The 20646-nt window shown below is 39.6% G+C and overlaps 2 protein-coding genes across 4 annotated transcripts; one reads left to right on the top strand and one right to left on the bottom strand.

Moving 5' to 3' along the window:
* The first annotated feature begins 832 nt into the window (after positions 1-832).
* On the top strand, positions 833-9031 carry LOC131778149 (peptidyl-prolyl cis-trans isomerase 6-like). 3 transcript variants are annotated; one of them, XM_066165640.1, is made up of 5 exons: positions 833-1168; positions 1833-1893; positions 7880-7912; positions 8490-8674; positions 8823-9031. In XM_066165640.1, exons 1-5 carry the CDS (start codon positions 971-973, stop codon positions 8955-8957), a joined length of 612 nt encoding a protein of 203 aa, XP_066021737.1. In that variant the 5' UTR covers positions 833-970; the 3' UTR covers positions 8958-9031. The 3 variants fall into 3 exon arrangements, with proteins under 3 accessions (XP_066021737.1, XP_058950512.2, XP_058950514.1); XM_059094529.2 differs by lacking the exons at positions 7880-7912; positions 8490-8674; positions 8823-9031 and adding exons at positions 3149-3181; positions 3723-3907; positions 4641-4975 and having other exon boundaries at positions 837-1168; XM_059094531.2 differs by lacking the exons at positions 833-1168; positions 1833-1893 and adding exons at positions 4777-5841; positions 6952-7012.
* LOC131778145 (non-lysosomal glucosylceramidase) lies at positions 8956-16700 on the bottom strand. The gene is made up of 8 exons (XM_059094526.2): positions 16557-16700; positions 14666-14920; positions 14271-14459; positions 12974-13690; positions 12472-12901; positions 11637-12134; positions 10840-11045; positions 8956-9905 (listed from the first exon to the last, which is right to left on the bottom strand). Exons 1-8 carry the CDS (start codon positions 16606-16608, stop codon positions 9448-9450), a joined length of 2805 nt encoding a protein of 934 aa, XP_058950509.1. The 5' UTR covers positions 16609-16700; the 3' UTR covers positions 8956-9447.
* Positions 16701-20646: the final 3946 nt, after the last annotated feature.

Raw genomic sequence — 20646 nt, 5'->3', positions numbered from 1 at the left:
TTAAAAATCATTAAAATTAAATGGAAGAAATTCCAAGCTCTGCACAGGTGCCTAACCCTTTAACCTTATTAAATCCTTTAGATTTCACTCAAATTTGATGAATATTGCACCGAATTCTACTTGGCTGCTTTAGTGACAAGTCTGCCTATTTTTGTTTATTGTTTTCTCTCTCTCTTTCCCCCACCTCCCCTTTGATGTCACTGTACTTCACTTTTTGTCTACATGCAGGTAGCTCAAATGCGTTGTTTATTGTTTATACCTATGCGGTATTTACTTGAAGTAACAAGGATGCTTATTTGGGCAATGGAATTGAGTGAAGTCGATGATTTTTAAGACTCCTTTCTATTCCCCTTACGTTGTCATTTAGTCAGTGCAGTCGCCCAAATATGGCTGGTAATCCGGCCATATGCAATGCAGGCTTTTTGAAAGAAATCATTCTGTTCTGCTGGCTCTTCGTCACTTCACAACCACATGATTGTTTAATAGGGGTTTATTTTAACAAGGTGAGACTAGAGGGAGGTGTGCCACATTTTCCAGTTTCGTTTCCTTCTAATACTGTTATTTCGTGACACAGGAGCGGAATTTGTCCTCTGGAACATTTAGTCAAGGGATGTCACGGTTTCTGAAGGAACAAAATCACTAAACATCCATGAAACTGTCAAAATGACCAAATGAAAGTGAGTCAGACATATGCGCTTAAATGTACACTTTGCGTATGGTTTCGAAAAATTTCACACCGATTGCGGATTGTGCACTAAGAACAGAACATATGTGAGAACAATCTCCATTGATAAAAGACAGACAAATAAGGGTACAGAAGGTCATTGATCAGCTAACGCATACGTGGCAGTGAATTTGAGACCATTAAACGTGGACTAAATCTAATCAGCTGCACCGAAGAAAACGAGTTGTCTTTACTTGTTCCATCCACTGAACTGCAGCGATTAGTTGTCCAACGTCCCTGTTCAGGATGATCCCCATTTTCATTTTAGCCGTTTGTTTCGTACACACGCTTTGTGCTAGCGCGGATTCCGATGCTTTGGTGACAAGTAAAGCATACCTTGATATCAGTATTGGAGACAAAGCGGTGGGAAAGATAGTGATAGGGTTATTTGGAAAAACTGCCCCTAAGACTGTAAAAAATTTTGAGGCTCTGGCTTCACATGAGGTAAGTAAAAACTATTTTGGTTAGGAAAACATGAGATATCGCATTTTTTTTTCGGAGAGAGCGTAGCCAAACAATTTCGTCTATGGGGTGATCGTTACATTCAAGTGTGAGAATATTTTGCTGCCAGTACCTCGATCTTTCCTTCCAGCATAAAATATACAGTTTTGTTTATGTCGCATGTACTCTGTATTGGAATCCTGAAATATTGAAGGTAACAAGCCGCTCATGCCGTTGTCCCTTGCCAAGCAAATTTTTTCGATTTCGACCTCGACGCACCTTAAAGTGATAGACAGAGGCCTTTGTGGCAGACATCGATGCGAGGCATCAAAGGCGAGGCCTAGCGCGTTCATTCTCTTTCATTCATTCAACCGCCGACTCGTGTATTGTTATACTTTCGCGCTTCCTAAGAAAAACAAAAACGTCCCTTGATCGCCAGTTAACGCAGAGGAGTTTGATATCGACAAAGATCTTTGTTTGTGTACGGATGATGGGTTCTTTGTCTTACAACTCAGATTCCAAGTTGCTGTCCTCCTTGGTCTGTTGAACGTATGCAAAGTGAGAAAGTTATTACTTGAAGGAAAAATTGAATGAATTGAATGAATAAATAGGAAAATGAATGCGTATATTTCAGTAATTAGGTTTAATTCTTTTTCCCATCTGATAGTTTGGCTATGGCTACAAAGGAGCTACTTTTCATCGTGTGATAAGGAATTTTATGATACAAGGTGAGCTGAAACACCTGCAGTTTCCTCAGTCCTTATCTCTCAATATTGTTGATGAATCTTTGCTCGTCGTTAAAGTCATCTCGCAGGCGCTCTTTGGGTTGTCACGCAACGCTGCTGTACTTTGGAGGGAACAATTACTCTCTTCAAAGTCGATCACTTCTCTTTTTTTGAAGGGGTGGGTCGGTAAAGTAAATTATCACTTATAAGGGAAGTAGAGGGGGACGGGGCCTGTTTCCGTTCCTGAAAATTCACGCATCGTGAGTATATTAAACAGTTTATCACGTGTCACGAATTTAAAAGAGAAAACATCAAATCTCACTTTAACTTGCCTTTATGTAAAATTCACGCGACACGTAATTAGTTTGGGCTTAATCAAGCGTCACGAATAAATCCTTTGCCACTCTCAGTTGTACAAAAATGTTATTATTAATATTATTATTATTATCATCATTGTTATTGATATTATTAATATTTTAATTTCAAAACCAAAGCTAGTTTTCTAGGTTTCTAGAATCACCTTAACTTACTAGCCAGTTATAGGCGCAATCAAAACTGAAAAGGATGAATTGAATATTTCTAAACCCAATGGACTTCTAGACCTAGAAACACGGTTAAAAAAAGACCTCTATTGCTTTCCCTCTCTCCCTCATGTATCTTGTTATGATGTAACAAACCTCCTCTTTAATATAATAACTTTAATATATTTTAAACCTCCTCTTTGTTCATGTCACATGACGCATGGGTGCATCAGTCACGCATCTACATGTAGCCACTTTCTCTCAATTTTGCTTACGTTAAGTGACTTACTTGGCTTACCAGTTACGGCAGTAGTCAAAACCTACAGTGACGACTTAAAATACTCAATCAAGACGTGTCATCCGAGCCGTTCCATGTGGTGGTCCATTTCGGAAGATTAACACCGAGATTTCACAGTTACGCCGGCCCCATGGCGTGTTGGATTGAGTCCGTGCGAATTGTTATGGCAACTGGCCTGAGAAACAGTAACATTTCTCTCGGTGTCATTTCGTTTCCAGTGTGTCTTGTCCTCATCTCGGCCGAGTGGTACTTTGTACTAATATGATTGACACGAAAATCTTTTACAGATTATTATTTACGCGCACTTTGTTTTGGATTAAAATGGTTGCCACGGTAACCCAGGTAAGCCTCTTGACTCTGAAAAATATGTTATCATGAATCCCTACCTTGTCGGTTTTTCCTGAGCGTACTTATTTGTTATTCTGTTGTGCTGTTACAGGAGGAGACTTCTCCAACAGAGACGGATCTGGATGTAAGTCAATTAACTTGAGCCTTGTAACAAACCTCAGTCGAATTCTAGAAAATTTGAAAAGTAGCACGTCATAAATATTCTAGGTAAAGTCGAAAAGGACAATGGCCTTGTACATGGATGCTTTTGAAAGCTGGTCTCTTGCAGCTGCAGTGTGTTTAAATACTTTAAACATCAGTCAAGGAAGCTATTGTCCTGATTGCCATACGAAATTCTGAGCGAGCGTTAATTCAGGATTAAACTGTCAACAAAGCTACTAATCAATCAATCAATAAAACGAGTGATTGATAGATTGATCCATCGTTCAGTCAGCCAGTCGGTTTGTAAGTCAATGTGTCAGTTAATCATCCAATAGCCTGTTTTTCTGTTTGTGTGTCCATCAGTCAGTCAGTAAGTCAGCCTGTCAGTCAATCAGTCAGCCAGTCAGCCAGTCTGTCAATCAAACTTTAATCATACAATCGGACCTCAAGAGTTGTAGGTTTTCCTCAGAGTAAACAGAGTTTGCATGTGTAGTATTTTAACTTTTGAATTTTGATGTTTTCAGCTAAGAGCATCTATGGCAAGTACTTTGATGACGAGAATTTTATCCTGAAGCATTATGGGCCGGGTTGGGTGTGTATGGCGAACGCCGGCAAAGACACCAACGGCTCACAATTTTACATCACAACTATTAGGACGTCGTGGCTGGATGGCAAGCACACGTGTTTTGGAAAAGTTCTGCAAGGAATGGTAAGTTTATCTTTATAATTTTGCTGACCGCGCGCTTTTGGTCACAAACTTGATACCAGGACAAAATACAAAGTACGCATGACAGCATACAGATGGATCAATCATGTTGAGATAAGAGCGTTAAGATTCTAAGTTCAGAGGTTGACTAATAGAGAGATTTAATTCAATTTCTAAGGTTTTCGTCTTTTGAGGTTAAAGAGGTTAAACATCAGGGTTGAAGCGTAAAACTTTCGATACGAGGTCTTTAGTTAGCCTTTTATAATACTTTTTTATGCTATCCTAGCTTATCTAGGGTTTAAGTGTCTTAAGGAAAACGAAAGGAAATGAAATGACTGAATCAATGAATGAAAGTTTGCACCCCCTTCCTCCATCAAAAAATGCTGGGATCAGCCTTCACTGTGGCATAAGGTGGGAACGTAGGGGCATTATATTCATGTAACATCTTTCTTACTCAAGCGGGATCTTTGAACTCACCATTAGGTGTCCTTGGGATGACTGTTCCATTTGCTTGGTGATTACTCAATGTGAACACATTGATTAATTTACACAAGGTTGCGGAAATTTTTCTGAAAGGGCTTTCTTGTCTCCTGACTCGCTGTATTTTCTCCAGCATGAGATAAATATTAGTATATTTAGAAGAACGCGTTTGCACATTTCCCTGGTGTCAGATTTATCAAAACAATTTTACATACCGATTGTTGGTAATGGATAATCCTCCGCTCTCTCCTAATAGAAAGTTGTCAAACAAATTGAAGGACTTAATACTGACGAAAAAGATCATCCAGATCAGACGGTGGTCATTTCTGATTCTGGTCTCGAGGAAGGTTTCAACTGGCCTTTTAAAGTTTCCAAGACGGGTGTGTCTGTGTAGTGGGGCTGTTCAGTGTTTCATGGTTTGCATTTAGAAATTTCAGGTTTTTTTAGCCTATTTTTAAGAAAGTGGCGCATGTATCAGCTATGTAAAAGTATAGAGGTGAGAGACATTCACGTCTCGGCTCGAAAAATTAAAAGAGACACCGTAACACCATGTATTTCTGAAAGCTTAATAAAATGTTCCACAACATCCTATTACCAGGAAAACTTCACACTTTCTTTAGTTTATCTTATCTTGGTTTGTTCTTAAAAAGGATAGGACGAAAATCTTAGTGAAGAAACTATTTTCATCGGAAACAAAATGAAAAAAAAAAAAAGAAAAATTGAAATTAAAACTTATGAATTTATGCCCAGAATATCGGTTGAAGCTTTATCTGACCATAATGATATTAGCTGTAACTTACAAAAATCTTTAATGGTTTAATTTTGGATTGCGAGTTTATCTTACGAGACTATAAGGATTGTGATTTACCAGTAATGTCACTTTTTTAACCCTAGTTTCGTGTCTGCTGTCCTTGACTTCGATCTAGTTCTGTTGAAAAATTAGATTAGTAACAAGTAGTTTATTAAGGGTGCTTCAGAGGGAGAGACAGTAGAGACTAAGGGTACCGGGCTGGGGGAACACCTGTTTGTAGGGGTTAAAAACCGAGAGACCTGTCGTCGCTAATGCTGAGATTGCTGTCAACAAAAGATATGTCGCCTGATACTTTTCACCAGCGAACTGACTGTTAAAATACCCCTTCATGTTACCTTGACAGAACCTGTCACACGTGTCATTAAAAATTAACACTTTTTATTCTTATCTCTGCCTCTTTGTCGTTTGCTTCTTAAAAGGCGAGAGCATTCGATTTTGTAGTTAGTTTTCAACCATGATTTTGCGAGGGCTATTGATATATGTGCTTTTCAATGCTGTAAAAGCCGAGTCTGAGACGACGGTAACTCGCAAAGTGTTTTTCGATGTTTCCGAGGGAGGACAACCTATAGGAAGAATTGTACTTGGTTTATTTGGGAACACAGCTCCTAAAACCGTCACCAATTTTGTATCTCTCGCTGGAAATGAGGTTTGTTCAAAAACGATATTTTTAAAATATTTTATTATGAAGTTACTTCCGTCAGTAGTTAACATTCGTGCAGGGTTGGATATATTTTCTTTCCATCGTCAATTGCATGGAAATATTATCGTCGACTGAAGCGATCAGGCACGGAACCCTTGCAGTGAATGACAGCAACATGATCATGTAATACCTTTATATTTGATAACTGAATATCATAATGCAAGCCAAGTAGAGTTTTAATTCAATAACATAAAGCTTAAAAAAATTTTTTTCCCTAGGGTAACATAACTCTCTAAACAATCTTTATTCTGTGTTTTGAAATAAGTTGTTGACGTTATGTGATGTTTATGAAATAAGTAAGACACTATGAGCGCTTTGATATTGTCAAAAACCTCTCTTTTTTTGCATTGATAAACCCATATTTAGTTTATAAAGCAATAGACTGCATTTTATATCGGTTTAACGGTGTAGTGACCCACGCGAGATGTTGGGAGAATACGAGATTCGACTAGTGATTTACAAACTTTTCGTTTTAGCGTTTAAGCGTCAAAGCGTTTAATTACTTGGTTGCATACAAAATATCGTTTCGCGACGTTAATCAATGGTATGTTTTGTCGTACGCTTTCAGGCGATTTTGTTTCGTTGTACTAGAGCCAAACTAATTGGCTTAAACAATCAGAACTAATGTAAATTTACGACCCTGAAACACTTGCTGGTTCACAAATCACACTTGTTTCCACGGAAGACTATTTCAGAACACACAAACTCAAATGTCTCGTGCACATGGACCATAGAAACGCACATTACTGTCAGTCAACACCTAGCAACTTATGTAACGCGATTTACAGTACAATAAACGAACAAAACACAAAACTGGAAGCGGGAGGCACAACAAATGTCAACATCAAAAGGAGGTATCAAGGGTTCAAAATGAATTAAGCAACTTCAGGCGCAAGAAAACGCCGATGTTTAGGTATTATGGGCTGTTGTGGAGCGAGTTATGTCAACCAATCGAAGAGAGCAGTGAAGAAAAGGGTTACTTCCGGTACTCAATTCCAAACTGCTTTGGTATTCAAGAATTAACTTTACTATATAAACTTTCAACTTTATTTTCAGTATGGTTATGGCTACAAGGGCAGTACTTTCCACCGAGTGATTAAAAACTTTATGATCCAAGGTTTGTCAACACATTTGCAATCAGAAAAGTGTCGAGATTCGGCAACAATGTTTATTTCTTCTATAATTGATGGCAGAATATCTGTCTTGATGAATAACTTTTTAAAGTTAAGTTGTAAAGTCCTCGATAATTGAGAATTAAGAGAGAAATGTTTAACCAAAATTCGAAGCACCTTTTTTTTCTTTTTTTAATTTGAAATTAGTAGGAGAATGCGTTCAAAAATTGAAGATGGTTACATTTTACGGTAAACAAACCATAACTGGGACAATTGACTCAAACACTTACATGGTAAACTATCAGACTCGATCCCAGTCCTTCTAGAGAGGTTTTGAAGAGAGCTCATAGCATCAAGAGATGGATACATTTTTTGAGTTTATTCAAACCTTTAAGCGCACCCTGCAATTATCACCAGAATATTCCTCTCTAGTGTTAAATTGCCTTTAAACAACACATACTGTTTTGTGATTAGCGGTCGTTGGTGACCTCTGTCACAAGAGTATCGTTTAGTTGAATGAAAACTTCTGTCGATACACGTGGGAAAGTGTTTTCGGACTTGTGCTAACATAAGAGAGAGCATGCGTTAAATTCCTTGTGACATGAACAAAGAAGAGAGTGATCTTTTACGGTGTCCTTTTCACAGAATTGAAGACGTCTGATCTAAAATCTTCACCTCCATAAGCTATTAAAAAAAGGATCAACGAAGAGATCATCAATAAATCTCTGTCATGCTTTTCCCTTAAAGTAACACTTTGTCAAATTGTCGCTTGAAATCCGCATCAAAAAACTATCCAGAAACATCTGATAGATGTTCAATTAATGACGACATCCGAGAGTCCCCATAATTGTTTTGCTTCTTTTTTCTACCAGGGGGAGATTTCACTAAGGGCGATGGCACAGGAGGTAGGTAAAAATTCTTACTCGCTGATGATTCGTTCCTTGCTGATGAACGGATTGTTTGACTTATCAACATATGTATACTGACCTGAAATTCGTAATCTACGCCAGTGGGTCGTTTTCAGTTCACGTAATACGAACACACATCGGTTTCTCCACTCTGAGTTGAAAGCCCTCACCCTCGATTCTCCTTCTCCCGATTTTGTTTCATGCTTGAGATAAAATACTGTCTCTAACCCATTCAAAATGTGAAAATGATGAAAATGGACCAAAGACGAAGCGTTATGGCATATGACTTAGTAGGTCTTACCACCCCTCTCTAAGACAGCTGGATAAATAAATGAGGTCTCTGGAAACCCAATAACTGGCAATTTAAAACTCGAGAAACCCCTCTCCTTTTCAAGTAATTCTTGCAAGAGGAGGGTAACCGTTTCGGACAGACATTGCGGCGTATAGATTCCTCCCGGCAAAAGGCGGAGGGAGAGAGTGAAGATACAAATAGACACTAAGTTATTTTCTATCTGAAGGAAACCGAGTCAGTAAAAACTCAGCACGGTAATAATTCATGTTTTCCATCATCCAGGATATAGTATCTACGGAGACAACTTTAATGACGAGAACTTTGTTCTAAAGCATTATGGTCCCGGCTGGCTATGTATGGCGAACGCTGGCAAAGATACAAATGGATCACAATTTTACATCACCACTATCCAGACACCCTGGTTAGATGGCAGTCATACTTGCTTCGGAAAGGTCTTGGAAGGAATGGTAATCATAATTTCATGTTTCCTCTTGTTATCAAATGTCAAGTTCCCCTAAACTCATTTAGTGCTCCAATGAACCTTATTATTTTGCGTCAGAAGGCATTTCCTTTTGTTAATTTCAAAAATTTCTTGGTCCTTTTTTTTTTTTGCAGGATGTAGTAAAGAAAATCGAAGGCGTTCAAACGGGCCAAAACGATAGGCCAGTTCAGAAAGTAGAGATTACACAGAGCGGCGTGATTGATGTACCGACGCCATTTGAAGTCGCTAAGGAAGGAGTTAATGTTTAAAAACTTTTTTTTATTGGTAATTGTGAATTGATTGATGTTGTTACAAAATTAAAGGACGATCCGTTTTCTTTATAGCCTGACTGCATTTCCTCTATTCGTCCATAGTTTATGGAAGAGTTTTTTTTTTAAAGAATCATCCCACGTTAATTCCAGTAAGTGCTATGTCGTAAATCTGTAAAGGGAATATCGTTATAGAAAATGACTGGTCAGGTTCTCTTGGACAGACAGAATCGCTAAAAAAATGCTACTGAACATAATTTGTTATGAAAATTTGTTTTACCCAAAATGATGATTTAAAAATGATTTCCGAAAAATACGGTAAAATTAAAAAAAGTCACATGAAAGTATTTTTAATCACCTTCAAATTGAAAAAGGACTGAACTTAGAAGTAATGGATCTAAGCCTTTGAGTTAATTTCACAAAAATCATTCTCATGTAAAAAAAAAGGCGCTAACTGAGAAATAAGCCCAACGAGTGTTGAGGAGTGCTCTTAAAGTAAGATGTCATCCTTTGATAGCCACATGATCTCTTCGCCTTGTTTCAACATGACTGACTTGGGGTACTGAAATCCGCTGACCACAAGTTTTTGCAAGAAAATATCACCTGACGTCGACAACATTTCAAACTTCATTGCTTCTTTGTCTATGACAGAGCATTGCAAAGTGCCTATGGCAAAGGGAGTGTAAAACGGAATTTTGTAAGGGCAAAGGAATTTAGGACTAAATGTTAGTGTAGCATTTGGCGCTGAGAAGTACTGGCCCGAGATCGCAAAAGGGATGTGCCACAGTACCATGTGGAAAGTGTAGTGCGAGGTGCACCATGGGAGACCATCAAGACCGTACCCAGACCCTGAATAGAGACCGTGAAAATCCCATTGGTCGTTTAGCTCGGAACGAACGTGGTCTATAGCTTTCTGTGCTTGAAGTGAGGCATCCTGAGGGTCAACACCTGGATTTTAACCAAAACAAATTTGATTTACATAGAGGAAACAACACCAAGTATTTAGTTACATTTTTGTTAGAACTCTGTCACTTTGATAAGTGATAATCATTAGTGTCATAACACCTGTCCCCTGTTTTAGGTAAGAAAGTGATCAAAACTGAAACAGTGATAATAATGTATATGTTTTTCTCAAAAATGGACACATCGGAACCTCCCTGATTATGGCTATGGAAGAGGTCATAGGTAATGCAATCTGGTCAGATCTCTTAGGCACAGATATTTGGAAACTTCGAGATTTTGTTTGTGGATTTCATGTAAAAACACACACACATGCCTTGGTAATCGGATAACATTTCAGAGATAAAGCGCAGAAGTTAAATTTAGCAACAGATCAGTCCGCTTGGCAGGCGTGCACTCCCCTATTTATTTTCATTGATTAGTTTCTGGTTAAGACGTCGATTCTGAACCCAAAACAACCACATCCCCCGTAAATACAGACAATAGCCATCTGGCGCGAAAATGTGCACGGTTATTTGTCGGCGTACATTAATCTGTTCCAAGATGTGAACAGTTTTTCCGAAAATGAAGCTCGAGGAAAACTGTGAGAGTCGATATATCTCACAGGAACAATAATATCCTTTACACGAGCATATTTTCGCACCACATGGAGACTATTGTGTTTATTATATTTCAAATAGTTTTAAAACGAGCAGGAAAGTGCTGACAAACCGCTTATTGTTTGCTGCGTGAGATACTCACTTTTCAGTGTTTCTGCTACGACTTAAGGAACAATCAGACATGTCCCTTTTTCCGTGACAACCGCCACACCCTCTCATATCTTGAATTACACTTTAACGAAGATTTTTCTTAATGGAAGCAAGGTTTGGGAAATGAGAAATGTCATTTGGGAATATTACCGGATATTGAACCCTATCCTTACCTAGGTGAATCTGCAGAGTGGTCCAGTCAGGACTGCCGCCAATCCAAATTGACTCGCGTATAGCTACATGTTTGTTTAAGTCACTCGGTGAGATGTCTTGCGGACACGAGCCCACGCTCTTGTTAGTGGGGTGGCCAGTAAACATCACTCGCAGACCATATGGAGTGTCGTTAATTTCAAGTTCCTTGTTCAAATGCAATTTTAGCCTAAACAAAGTTTAACAAAGTTAAGCATTTCCAACCAAGCAGTAGGCTGAATATTGTAAAACGAAACATTCACCACAAAATTCCCGGCTACGCTACCCTTTACCCGCCCTCAAAGGTTCGAATCAGATCAAAGCCACTTGCAAATTGTTATCGCGGGGAAACTCGACTGAGGGGGCATACGTAATATCAAGAAAAGTATCTTCAAGAGCAAAGGTTATGGAAACAAAGCCTGGTATGAATATTTTCGGAACCAAAGTTTATATTCTGTAGATGAAAACAGATTAGCCAGAATCTTACGTCTTGTAAAACTTTTAAACTTGACATGTGACCAAAATTTATCCCTCGTTTATTAATGCTTTTCTCACTGTACGCTGAGTTGGATGCAAGACGATAGCTCAAAACAGAGTTACTCAGATTGTATGAGACAAAAACATTTCAACGCACAATTAAAGAAACCTCTCTGAAGGAAAAAGACTATTCCTCAATTTATACTTAGCTGCGGTTCCAATTTTATATTTGGGTATGGTTGTGCAGGATAAACTATGTGTTAAATTACAACACAACACATACCTAACAAGTTCCACAACCTACCTTCTTGGATCATCCAAGTGTCCAAGACCTAAAGTGTAGGCCCAAACTTGCGCGTATAGTGAATCACTCATCAGCCATGAAGGCGATCCAAGCTCTTTGTCCCACCAAGCATGATAGTAACCATCTTCTTCACTCCAAAGTTCTTCCGAGATAACATATTTTGCAAACTCCATGGCAATCGTAGCTTCCTTCAATACGTTCGAGTCTTGCATGATTCTACCTAATTCCTGTGCTGCCCGCAGCGAAAGCACATACATAAAACTGTTGAACACATTGTGATCGTAAAGGTTTAGAGCCTGTATATCGTATGTGCACTGCTGTTTATAGGGTAACCCAGTACCGTTTGTGCCTTTGTAAATCAGCCAATCAAGTGCATTTATGACGTGCGGCCATAAATCCCTTAAGAATTGACTATCGTTGGTCCACAAGTAGATGTGGTATGTTTCTATGATGAATACTGTTGTCACGTCCCCCATTATCCGCTGGTTTGGAGGCCCGCTAAGAAGAGAAAAGCTAAATTCAAGTTCGGGCAAAAGGCCACAAAACGCTTCACTTGAAATACTTCTATCGCTTTGTGACAGTGCGTTAATGTTAACAGTGCTAAAGGAAGAAGACGTCGGATTTTCCCTTCCTTGATATTCCTGTGTTGTCTACCTTTAAAGATTAACTTTATAACTATAGGAACATCAACACACTGCAAACTACAAATCGCGGAATACCTGAGCCTTGTTCGCAGAAAGTCGCTGTCAGAGTCGCAGCGTGTGCTAGCCAGCAACTTCAGAACATTTGATAAACTGTGATGCTGAAGAATCAGCCACACCGTGCTCATACTTACCTGTCCATTTTTCTGGTTGGCGAATAACAACCCATAACTAGTGTTTCCACAATATGACCGTCCTCACTTTGGTACTTCGCCCATGCTCGCATCACTTTTTTGACCAAGTCGGGATAAAAAAGAACGTAAGGTATTTCTCGCTGAAAGTCATTATGGACGGAATCAATATCAATGCAGTCTAGAGCCTCAAATTGACGCCATCTTCCATCATGGAGATACAGCCCCGAGCGCCAGAAACTCAAACCATTCACAAGAACATCTTGTAACCACTCGGGCAGGGTCTGGACCGATTCATTGGTGGTGTCAATCATCATTGACGAGTGCCAGTAAGAAATGGACTGCAGAGTCGAAGCTAGGTCACTTGAAACAAGTAAAGCTGCTTCCTCGCTGGATTTGAAGATGTTACTGTAGTAATTACCAACGATTTCCACTGAAAAAAAAAAGGGTGAATTAAAAAATGATAGCATAATTCGGTAAAACACATTTTAGAATCACTGCACACCTGTGAAATCTCTGTTCGGATAATACCATCCTAAGACCATCGTCAGTGTCTCTTCGTCACCAGGCCCCACAGTAACATTAATAGCCGTGGCTCCATGAAATCCACCACCAAATGATTTAGCTGTTGATTGCAGATAACCATGTGTACTAAACTGTTTCCAGATTTGACCAAAACTATCACTGACCATGAATGAAGGGCTATGCGATTTCTCAGTCACAATGGTTGTATTTCCACTCTGAGGGTAGTTACCAGGCCTATTGAGTGTCAGCATTGAGTCATGAGCTTTCCACGTGTTCTTTTGACCAGAAGTAAAGCCCGGCTTCCAGTAGTGAGGGAAAGTTTTATTAAAGAGTAAACATGTTTTGTTCTTTGTTTCTGTTTGCCATGAGAAGCATTTAGGATCACTGGCACAAGCCTTAGAGCAAATAGTGGAATTAACTGTCGACATTTGTATACATTTGTATGATTCCCCTTGTCTAGCTGTGTCTGTTTGAATTCCTAACGGTAGGTTAAACATTAATGAAACATTGACAGTTTTCTCTGTTGGGTTATTGATGCGAAATGTAAACGCCACGGCGGGGGTGGCTGACGTCTTGGAATCACGTGGTTTTAAAGCCGAATAGGCAAAAAGGTCCAGACCAACGTCCCCAAACTGTTCATCTCTTACGGTGAGCTTGGAGACTGGGAATGAGCCAGAATAACCCATGGAAGTAACACCTGTCGGAGTAGAGAAAAAATGAAGTCAGAAGAGGACGAGTCTGATCTGACAAAGAGCAATGGGGGAAACCACGGTGACGGAATTGCACTCATTTTTATACATTTTGATTAGGTGTCTTAAATCAGTTTTGTCCAAACAGCCAATCAAGAAAAAAAGAAAATATCAAACAGCCGATGAGAATTTCAACTTGAATTGATTAAAGTGAACTGCTTTGAGCGCGGGAAAGCACAAGAGACTAAGCCACTATTCGTTTTAGTTTTGCAATCTAGTACTAATCTCAGGGCCGAGCAGAGCAAACACGAACACAACTTGTATTATTTTTGACAATTACTTGCTGCCAAGCAACACTGACTTTATAATTTATTGTTTTCGAATGACGGTAGCTTACAGATGCTGGATTAACCCTTTAAACCCTAAGAGTGACGAGCATCAAATTTCTCCATACAATATCACACCTAAATTACACGTTCAGGTCATGAGAATAAAGAGAATGATCACCAACAAAAGATGCTTTTGATTGATAAGCAAATTCTCCTTGTCGTGTTCATGTCAACGCATCGTAGGCAGACATTCAGTTACCTGGATAGCCCTTGGGAGGGTGAGTACGCAACAGTGCTGCTTTACTTGAGGTACCTGTCTGCACGCGGACACCAAAAACGGCTAGATCCACGGCCTCCTGACTCAGTTTCGCTGAACCTGCAGGAGTCTGGTTCTCGATCGTCCACTCGTGGATTGAACCATCTGCTCGGAGCTCAAATGATCCCGTTCCTTGAAGCGTAAAAATCAAGTATGGGGATAGATATTACACTGACGGTTTGCACAGGCATAACAACGCACGACCGAATTGATTTCACGTTCACGTGCCAAACGATACGGACTGTGAGGCAAAGACTGTGGGGCCTGATGATGTCAAACGACTTTGAAGGGTTTTTCTTCTCAAGTTTCGTATGATATAACTTCAAGGTCTGACTTACCCAGGCCTCCTAGTGGAACAGCACTACGCATACCCATTGGAGGTGACCGCTGTATTTTTGGATCGCCAGGGTTTTGAAACAAGTAGCTTCTTAGTCCCAGTGTATCCCAGCCAAATCGAATAGTAGAAACGTTTTCTGGTTCAGTATATAACACACAGAACTGCTGCAAGCCAAAACTCTGATTGGCGTAAACAAACGAAGGACCATTGCGGAACTGAAGGGCGTTGAGATATGGGACAAGATCATCTGTCTTTCCTGTAAAAAAAATATAAGAACAGCGCTGTGCTGCTGAGAAGTCCCGGTTCAATTTGCGCATGGTTGTCAATATGCTTACGGGTGGTATTCCATAACGTTTTTGAAAACATCCTTTAGATGCTGCGTACCCAGTAACAAGGGACACTCGAGATGCGTGACACGGTGCGATGCACGCAGCAATCAGGGCCGCCGATCCTTAAGGCCAGCACCTCTTTTCGGCTGAGCTGCGCGCTTTGAGTATGACGAGAAACAATTCTCCTGTCCATTTTCCCATTTTGTTTGTTTAACTAGGAACCGGTACAAGCTACTGGTCTCTGAGGCTTACTAAGAGGATTTCAGTTTTGAGTCAGAGATATAGGATGTTAGTCGAGGGCCACATCAACCTTTTGGATTTGATAATCACTGAAAATGATTATCGAAAAATAGAACGCTAAGATCTCCACATGGAAAAAGGAAAAGAGTTTTGCATTCAAATCCAGGTGTCAAGAAATAATTATTAAGATTTTCGCCTTAAAAAATTTTAAATGGCTGGGACCGAAAGAAAAAATTGCACCACCCACCCCCTACCCTCACCCTCGACAATCCAACGCTTTGCCTCGCCGTAATCCTGCGGTGATAGCGTCATTTTGCAGCGTAATAGTTAAGCCTCTAGATACCCCTTCAACTGGACTAGCCCAAAACTCTTCTCTCCTGCAAACTGAAATTTGTTGGTGAGTGTTCGAATGAGGAAGAATGCAGTTATCACGGTAACACTGTTCTCGAGATCCCGATGGTCGGGCTACAGTGTGTTTGATAACGGAAACGAAGCTTCAGAGGTCACGGAAAGGCGCCTCTTGTCCATTTCGGTTACCGAGGTTTCATTTTCAATATGAATCATAAATAACCAATATCTGCCAAGCAAGCCACTAAGGTTACATAATATAATAAAAGCCTGAAATTTGCTGGGACTCATCAAACTATGCATCGAGTTGCTATGCACTGAAAGCGTTCGAAGTAGTGAAATCGAAAACGTTATAACCAGGGCAAACATCAGCAGTATGTTTATCCAGGGTTTTTGAGACCGATGGTGGATCGTTGGGACCGGTTGTTTACATTCGCAGATTTTCGATATCTTTTCCTATTGCTTGCTTCCATTATTTTCATGAAAGGAACAAGAGGAAAAGCTCGGTCATCCTGTTCAGTTTCATCGCTGTAAAGTTATGAGTATTTTTTCGTTTTCGATGAATGTCCGTCTTCGCAGTCTATGGTAATGAGCGTCTACGTTTGCTCAAATTAAACTCGCGGTGCTTCACTCGAGATTTATATTATTATCAACGTCGGCCGTTAAGACCTAAACTTTCAAAAGCGATCAAAGGGAACTTTGTTTGCCTATACATGAAAGGATGGTTTGTGGATCATAATTTAGGATTTTTGAGTAGCTAGCAGGTGAGATTGTGTGAAAATACCTGCAGTATTTACCAAGCATGATAGTCACGGAATGACCACGAATAAATACAAGCGATTTAAATGATTTGTTCTGCCTTTGTATGTTGTGGCGTGTGCATCGAAAGCAAAACAACATTCACATGTGTTCTAGAGAATGAAGATAATCTCCTATTTCATACTGACAAGGAAGAGTGATAATGTAAAATAGTACCTGCAAAAATCGTCCCGACCTGGCAAAGAAGGAGAGCGAAGAGCACCGACATCTTTGAAAATAATCTGGAAACAGCATGTGACCCACAGTGTCACCGGAGCGGAAGTGATTTGATTAATATGCAATGGGAGGTCAGATTGCAGTCAAGTAAATCGAAACACGTACGTTTCACTGGATCAAAATTATAATTCTAATTCATTATGCAAAATACCACAACTTTCGTGTGATATAGGTCAAGAAAACTGGCTCTGTTACTAAGATCTTGCGTGACTTAACTTTTTCTCCTGTTAATTCGGAAACTATTAAGGGTCTGTTTACATGAAGGTGGGGGACCCCAGGTAGGTGACGTAACCCGCCTAGCCATGGTCGAAAAATAAAACGAGTTTACATTCAGTCTTACAACCCCGAAGTGATGAGGTGAGGTTTCTTGTGGTTGTTGTTGTGCTTGAAATTAGGGACTCTGAGCATAGGCGTTCCAAGCTCACGTCTCGAGAAAGACGAAAGATAAATTTCTCGGACGCGTATGTATTTAGTCATGAAAGCATCACGTGTTGTGTTATGCGGTGTTAGGTTACGCGAGGAACCGTTGACTCAATAATACGTTATCAGGAAGAGTTCGAAATATGGTCGATTTACAACGCTAAATATTCCGAAATGTAAACATTTTACACTCTTTGTGTGTCCGTTGCGGTCTCTGGCGATTTCTGTCATGAGATGGCTGGGAAATGTACAAAGTTTTAAAACAAACGTGTTTCGCTTTAGAGCTTTTTGCCATGAAAGCGACCCCGGCTAGGCGGGTTACCCCACCTTGAGACGTTTACATGGCAAATTGTCACCCCGACTGACAGGGTTACCCTACCTGGTAGACCGGGCAACCCGCCTAAGCGGGTCACCCCACCTATCATGTAAACGTGATCAAGATAAAATAAGAAACTTTATGGACAGGCGGGTTACCTCGCTTACAGGGGTCCCCCACTTCCATGTAAGCAGGCCCTAAGATGAAAGAAGGCAAAATTGGTTACAGATATCTCGGCACACGGTCTGGAAAACTGCGCGGTCATCGAGAGAAGGTTAAAATTGAAAGATCGCGCCTTGTTCATATTAGACTACGAGGAGTTCCTCCTTTTCGGCGATGTCCGTCGGGCGAGTGGAAAAAAAATCACCGGAAAAAATTAATCCAAAGGCAAATAAGCTGAACTTCCTCTCAATTGTGGCTGAAATTTCAGCTCAGTGATTGAGCAGAATTATTGCTTTCTTTAATATGGGCCAAGAGGAAGAATTTGAGCGGTGCCCAAGGCATATGAAATTACCCGTTACACAACACCGTCCTAGCATGAATATCAAGAACGAAAATAAAATAAACCTTAATTCTTTCGTTTGAACTTTAGCTCTCGCACCAGCTCTTCGTCGATCGTCCACTCCGCGCTCGTCATGTGGAAAAGAGACCTCACTGCAATTCTTGCCTCTTATTAGTTCACTTCAAGCAGATGGCTCGTTTTTGTTTTATTTTATTTTAGTTCGCTTCTAGGGATGCCGGCTCGTCAGTTATTCTCGTTGAAAATCGTTGTTTGTCTTGTTCATACCTTTAGCCTTGTTTTTTTGAGGACAATCCATAACTCGAAAGATATTTCCAACCAAACTAAATCGGTAGCTTGACCCTTTAACTCCCAGAAGTGATCAACATGTAAATTCTCCTAACAACATCCATAAATTATCCAACAAACAGGTGATGATAATACTTAAACTTATCTGGTAGAAGTTAGTCGTCTTGATCTAACATCAAATTCTCCTGACTAATTTACTAGTAAATGTCTAGCCACTAGAAGAGTGAATTTGCAATCAGATCTTGGGGGTTAAAGGGTTAATAATAACCTGAACTTCATTATTCTTATCTAGGCTGTAACAGCTTCTGAACAAGACTTAAAAACACAGAAAATCTGAAAGCGCACATTTTTAATGGAATTTTTTTCCAGCAAGACTGATCCAAGGAGGCTAAAATTTTGAAGCCCAAATATTCTGATTTTAAGTTACAGGCCAGTTTTAAACGCACTTCAGACGCAGTTTAATGAGGTTAAATACAAATAACGTGTTAAAAAAGTTGTTCTTTTCTTTTTCTTTAACAGTTCGGTCTCGGCTCTGCATTTTTCCATGGTCCTACACGGAAAAACAATCATCCAGCGATAACTGATAAAAATCAAAGCCGCGAGACTTCTCGCCTTCAATTCTCCACAAGTTTATTTTTTTGTGTGTTAAATTCTGCCCTAGCGGATTACCAACTCAATAGCTCAAGTGCTACAGAGTTATAGAGTGGAGAAGCTTTTTTTTTTCTCTGAGTATGAAAGAGCGCCTTCCCTGTTATAAAATGAAAAAAGGTGGAGGTTTTGAACTTATGACTTCATACAACACTTTTTTTTGCAAAGCATCACCACCATTTTCCCTCTCCCCATTCTCAAGGATAAGCAGTAAGGGTTGGATTCGACTCATTCTTCATCCGGGTCATTATCATTTGTATGAACCTCGTTGGGCTCACTTGAAAACAGCATATAACACAAGTTTGATAGGACAGTGATAACGGTGAACATAAATGAGCAAATGTGAATCAAAACCACCATTTCTTCAGATTTCTTTCGCTCCATTGAAGAACGGTTTGCACTAGGGACAAATGAACAACAAACAGTGAATGAAAAGCACGTTACACTAGAGGCTTGAGAGACAGGAATTCCTGCACGAGTTGCTACAACGAATATTATTTTCCCCTGCAAAGACGTTACTCTAGTTTTTCACTAAGTGCTATTTTTAATCTGTTAAAAAAGAAATATGGAAACAAAGAAACGTAGATCAACGTATCCTCCCCCCCGTCCCCTACCAAAAAGGGATAGGTTAACATTTATACACTGATGTTTAAGATGATATACAACTTCACTTTTATTAAAGCCTGGTTATTACAAGTGAAAGAAGATGATATTCAGTTAATGACGCAGGCATACGCGGAGGAAAAGAACTCCGATTGCTACTAATAGAGGTCATATTACGACCTTCTCGACTCGTAGCAGGCTACGCTTTTGATGGTGACAAATTATACCTCCTGCATTCTGCTAGGATAGGAATGTTGAATGTGATGCTTTTGCGCAATGATGATGTAAATGAAGATGTTAAATTTTAAGCCTGGTTGTTCAAGTGAAGGAAGATGTTATACGACACTCGCAAACTCTCAGAATAGGAAAAATGTTCGTGAAAATCCGTGCTTGTGTATTCATGCTGGTTCGCGAATGAGATCATTTCAGTTTTCACACACAGAGATTTTCCTTTCCTTTGATTATTACTGCTGTTTAAAATTGACTGTCAGCGGAGAAATGCAGTTCGAAACTTTCGAATTGCATTTCTCCCTTGACAGTCAATTTTAAACAGCAGTAATAATCAATGGTTAAACTGTGTTACCTGATAGGGTTTAACAAAACTGAATATTAAAATAGTTACCTCATGAGCGATCGGTACTAGTGTGGCCGTGATACTTATGCGTTTAAATATCCTTCCTCGTGGCGAAAGCCTGGAACTAAAAGATGCCAACTTGAAAATTTTGAAAATAACCATGAGAAATTTTAATGAAAGTTTCTCTTTAAACGGCATTAATACAATTGATCTGTAAATTACCTGATTCAGAGTTGATTATGATGAAACGAGATTTTTTTAATGCATTGTAGATCACTATATCGAGCAAAAGGCGTAAAGCACGGAAACTAAATTCATTAGTACGCAAAATCCTGAATTTGTGCTTGTGAAGCCGTAATTGAAAAACATGCAAATGTGAAATAGGAAAATTACTCTCTGACCCTTTGTTTTTCTTTGACTGACAGTGTTGGTGTGCGTGAAGATAATTCTTGCTGTTCAGTTTCCGAGCAAACATGTAAAATTGTAGCTTTGAACAACAATCAGAGGCTGTGAAGTGAATGATGACACCACTGGGAAATAAAATAAAAAGGCAGAGACACTTTAAAAGTAGATGGACCGACAATCAGGGGCGTTTTGATTAAAAAAGATTCATTAGAAGTCTCTTTTGAACTGCAGTGTGATGTCCACTGCACGGTTAGTG

The sequence above is a fragment of the Pocillopora verrucosa genome, chromosome 4 (assembly GCF_036669915.1).
Source record: "Pocillopora verrucosa isolate sample1 chromosome 4, ASM3666991v2, whole genome shotgun sequence".
Classification (NCBI taxonomy): domain Eukaryota; kingdom Metazoa; phylum Cnidaria; class Anthozoa; order Scleractinia; family Pocilloporidae; genus Pocillopora; species Pocillopora verrucosa.
The sequence above is the reverse complement of the archived record's forward strand: the minus strand, read 5'-3'. Positions and strand labels throughout refer to the sequence as shown.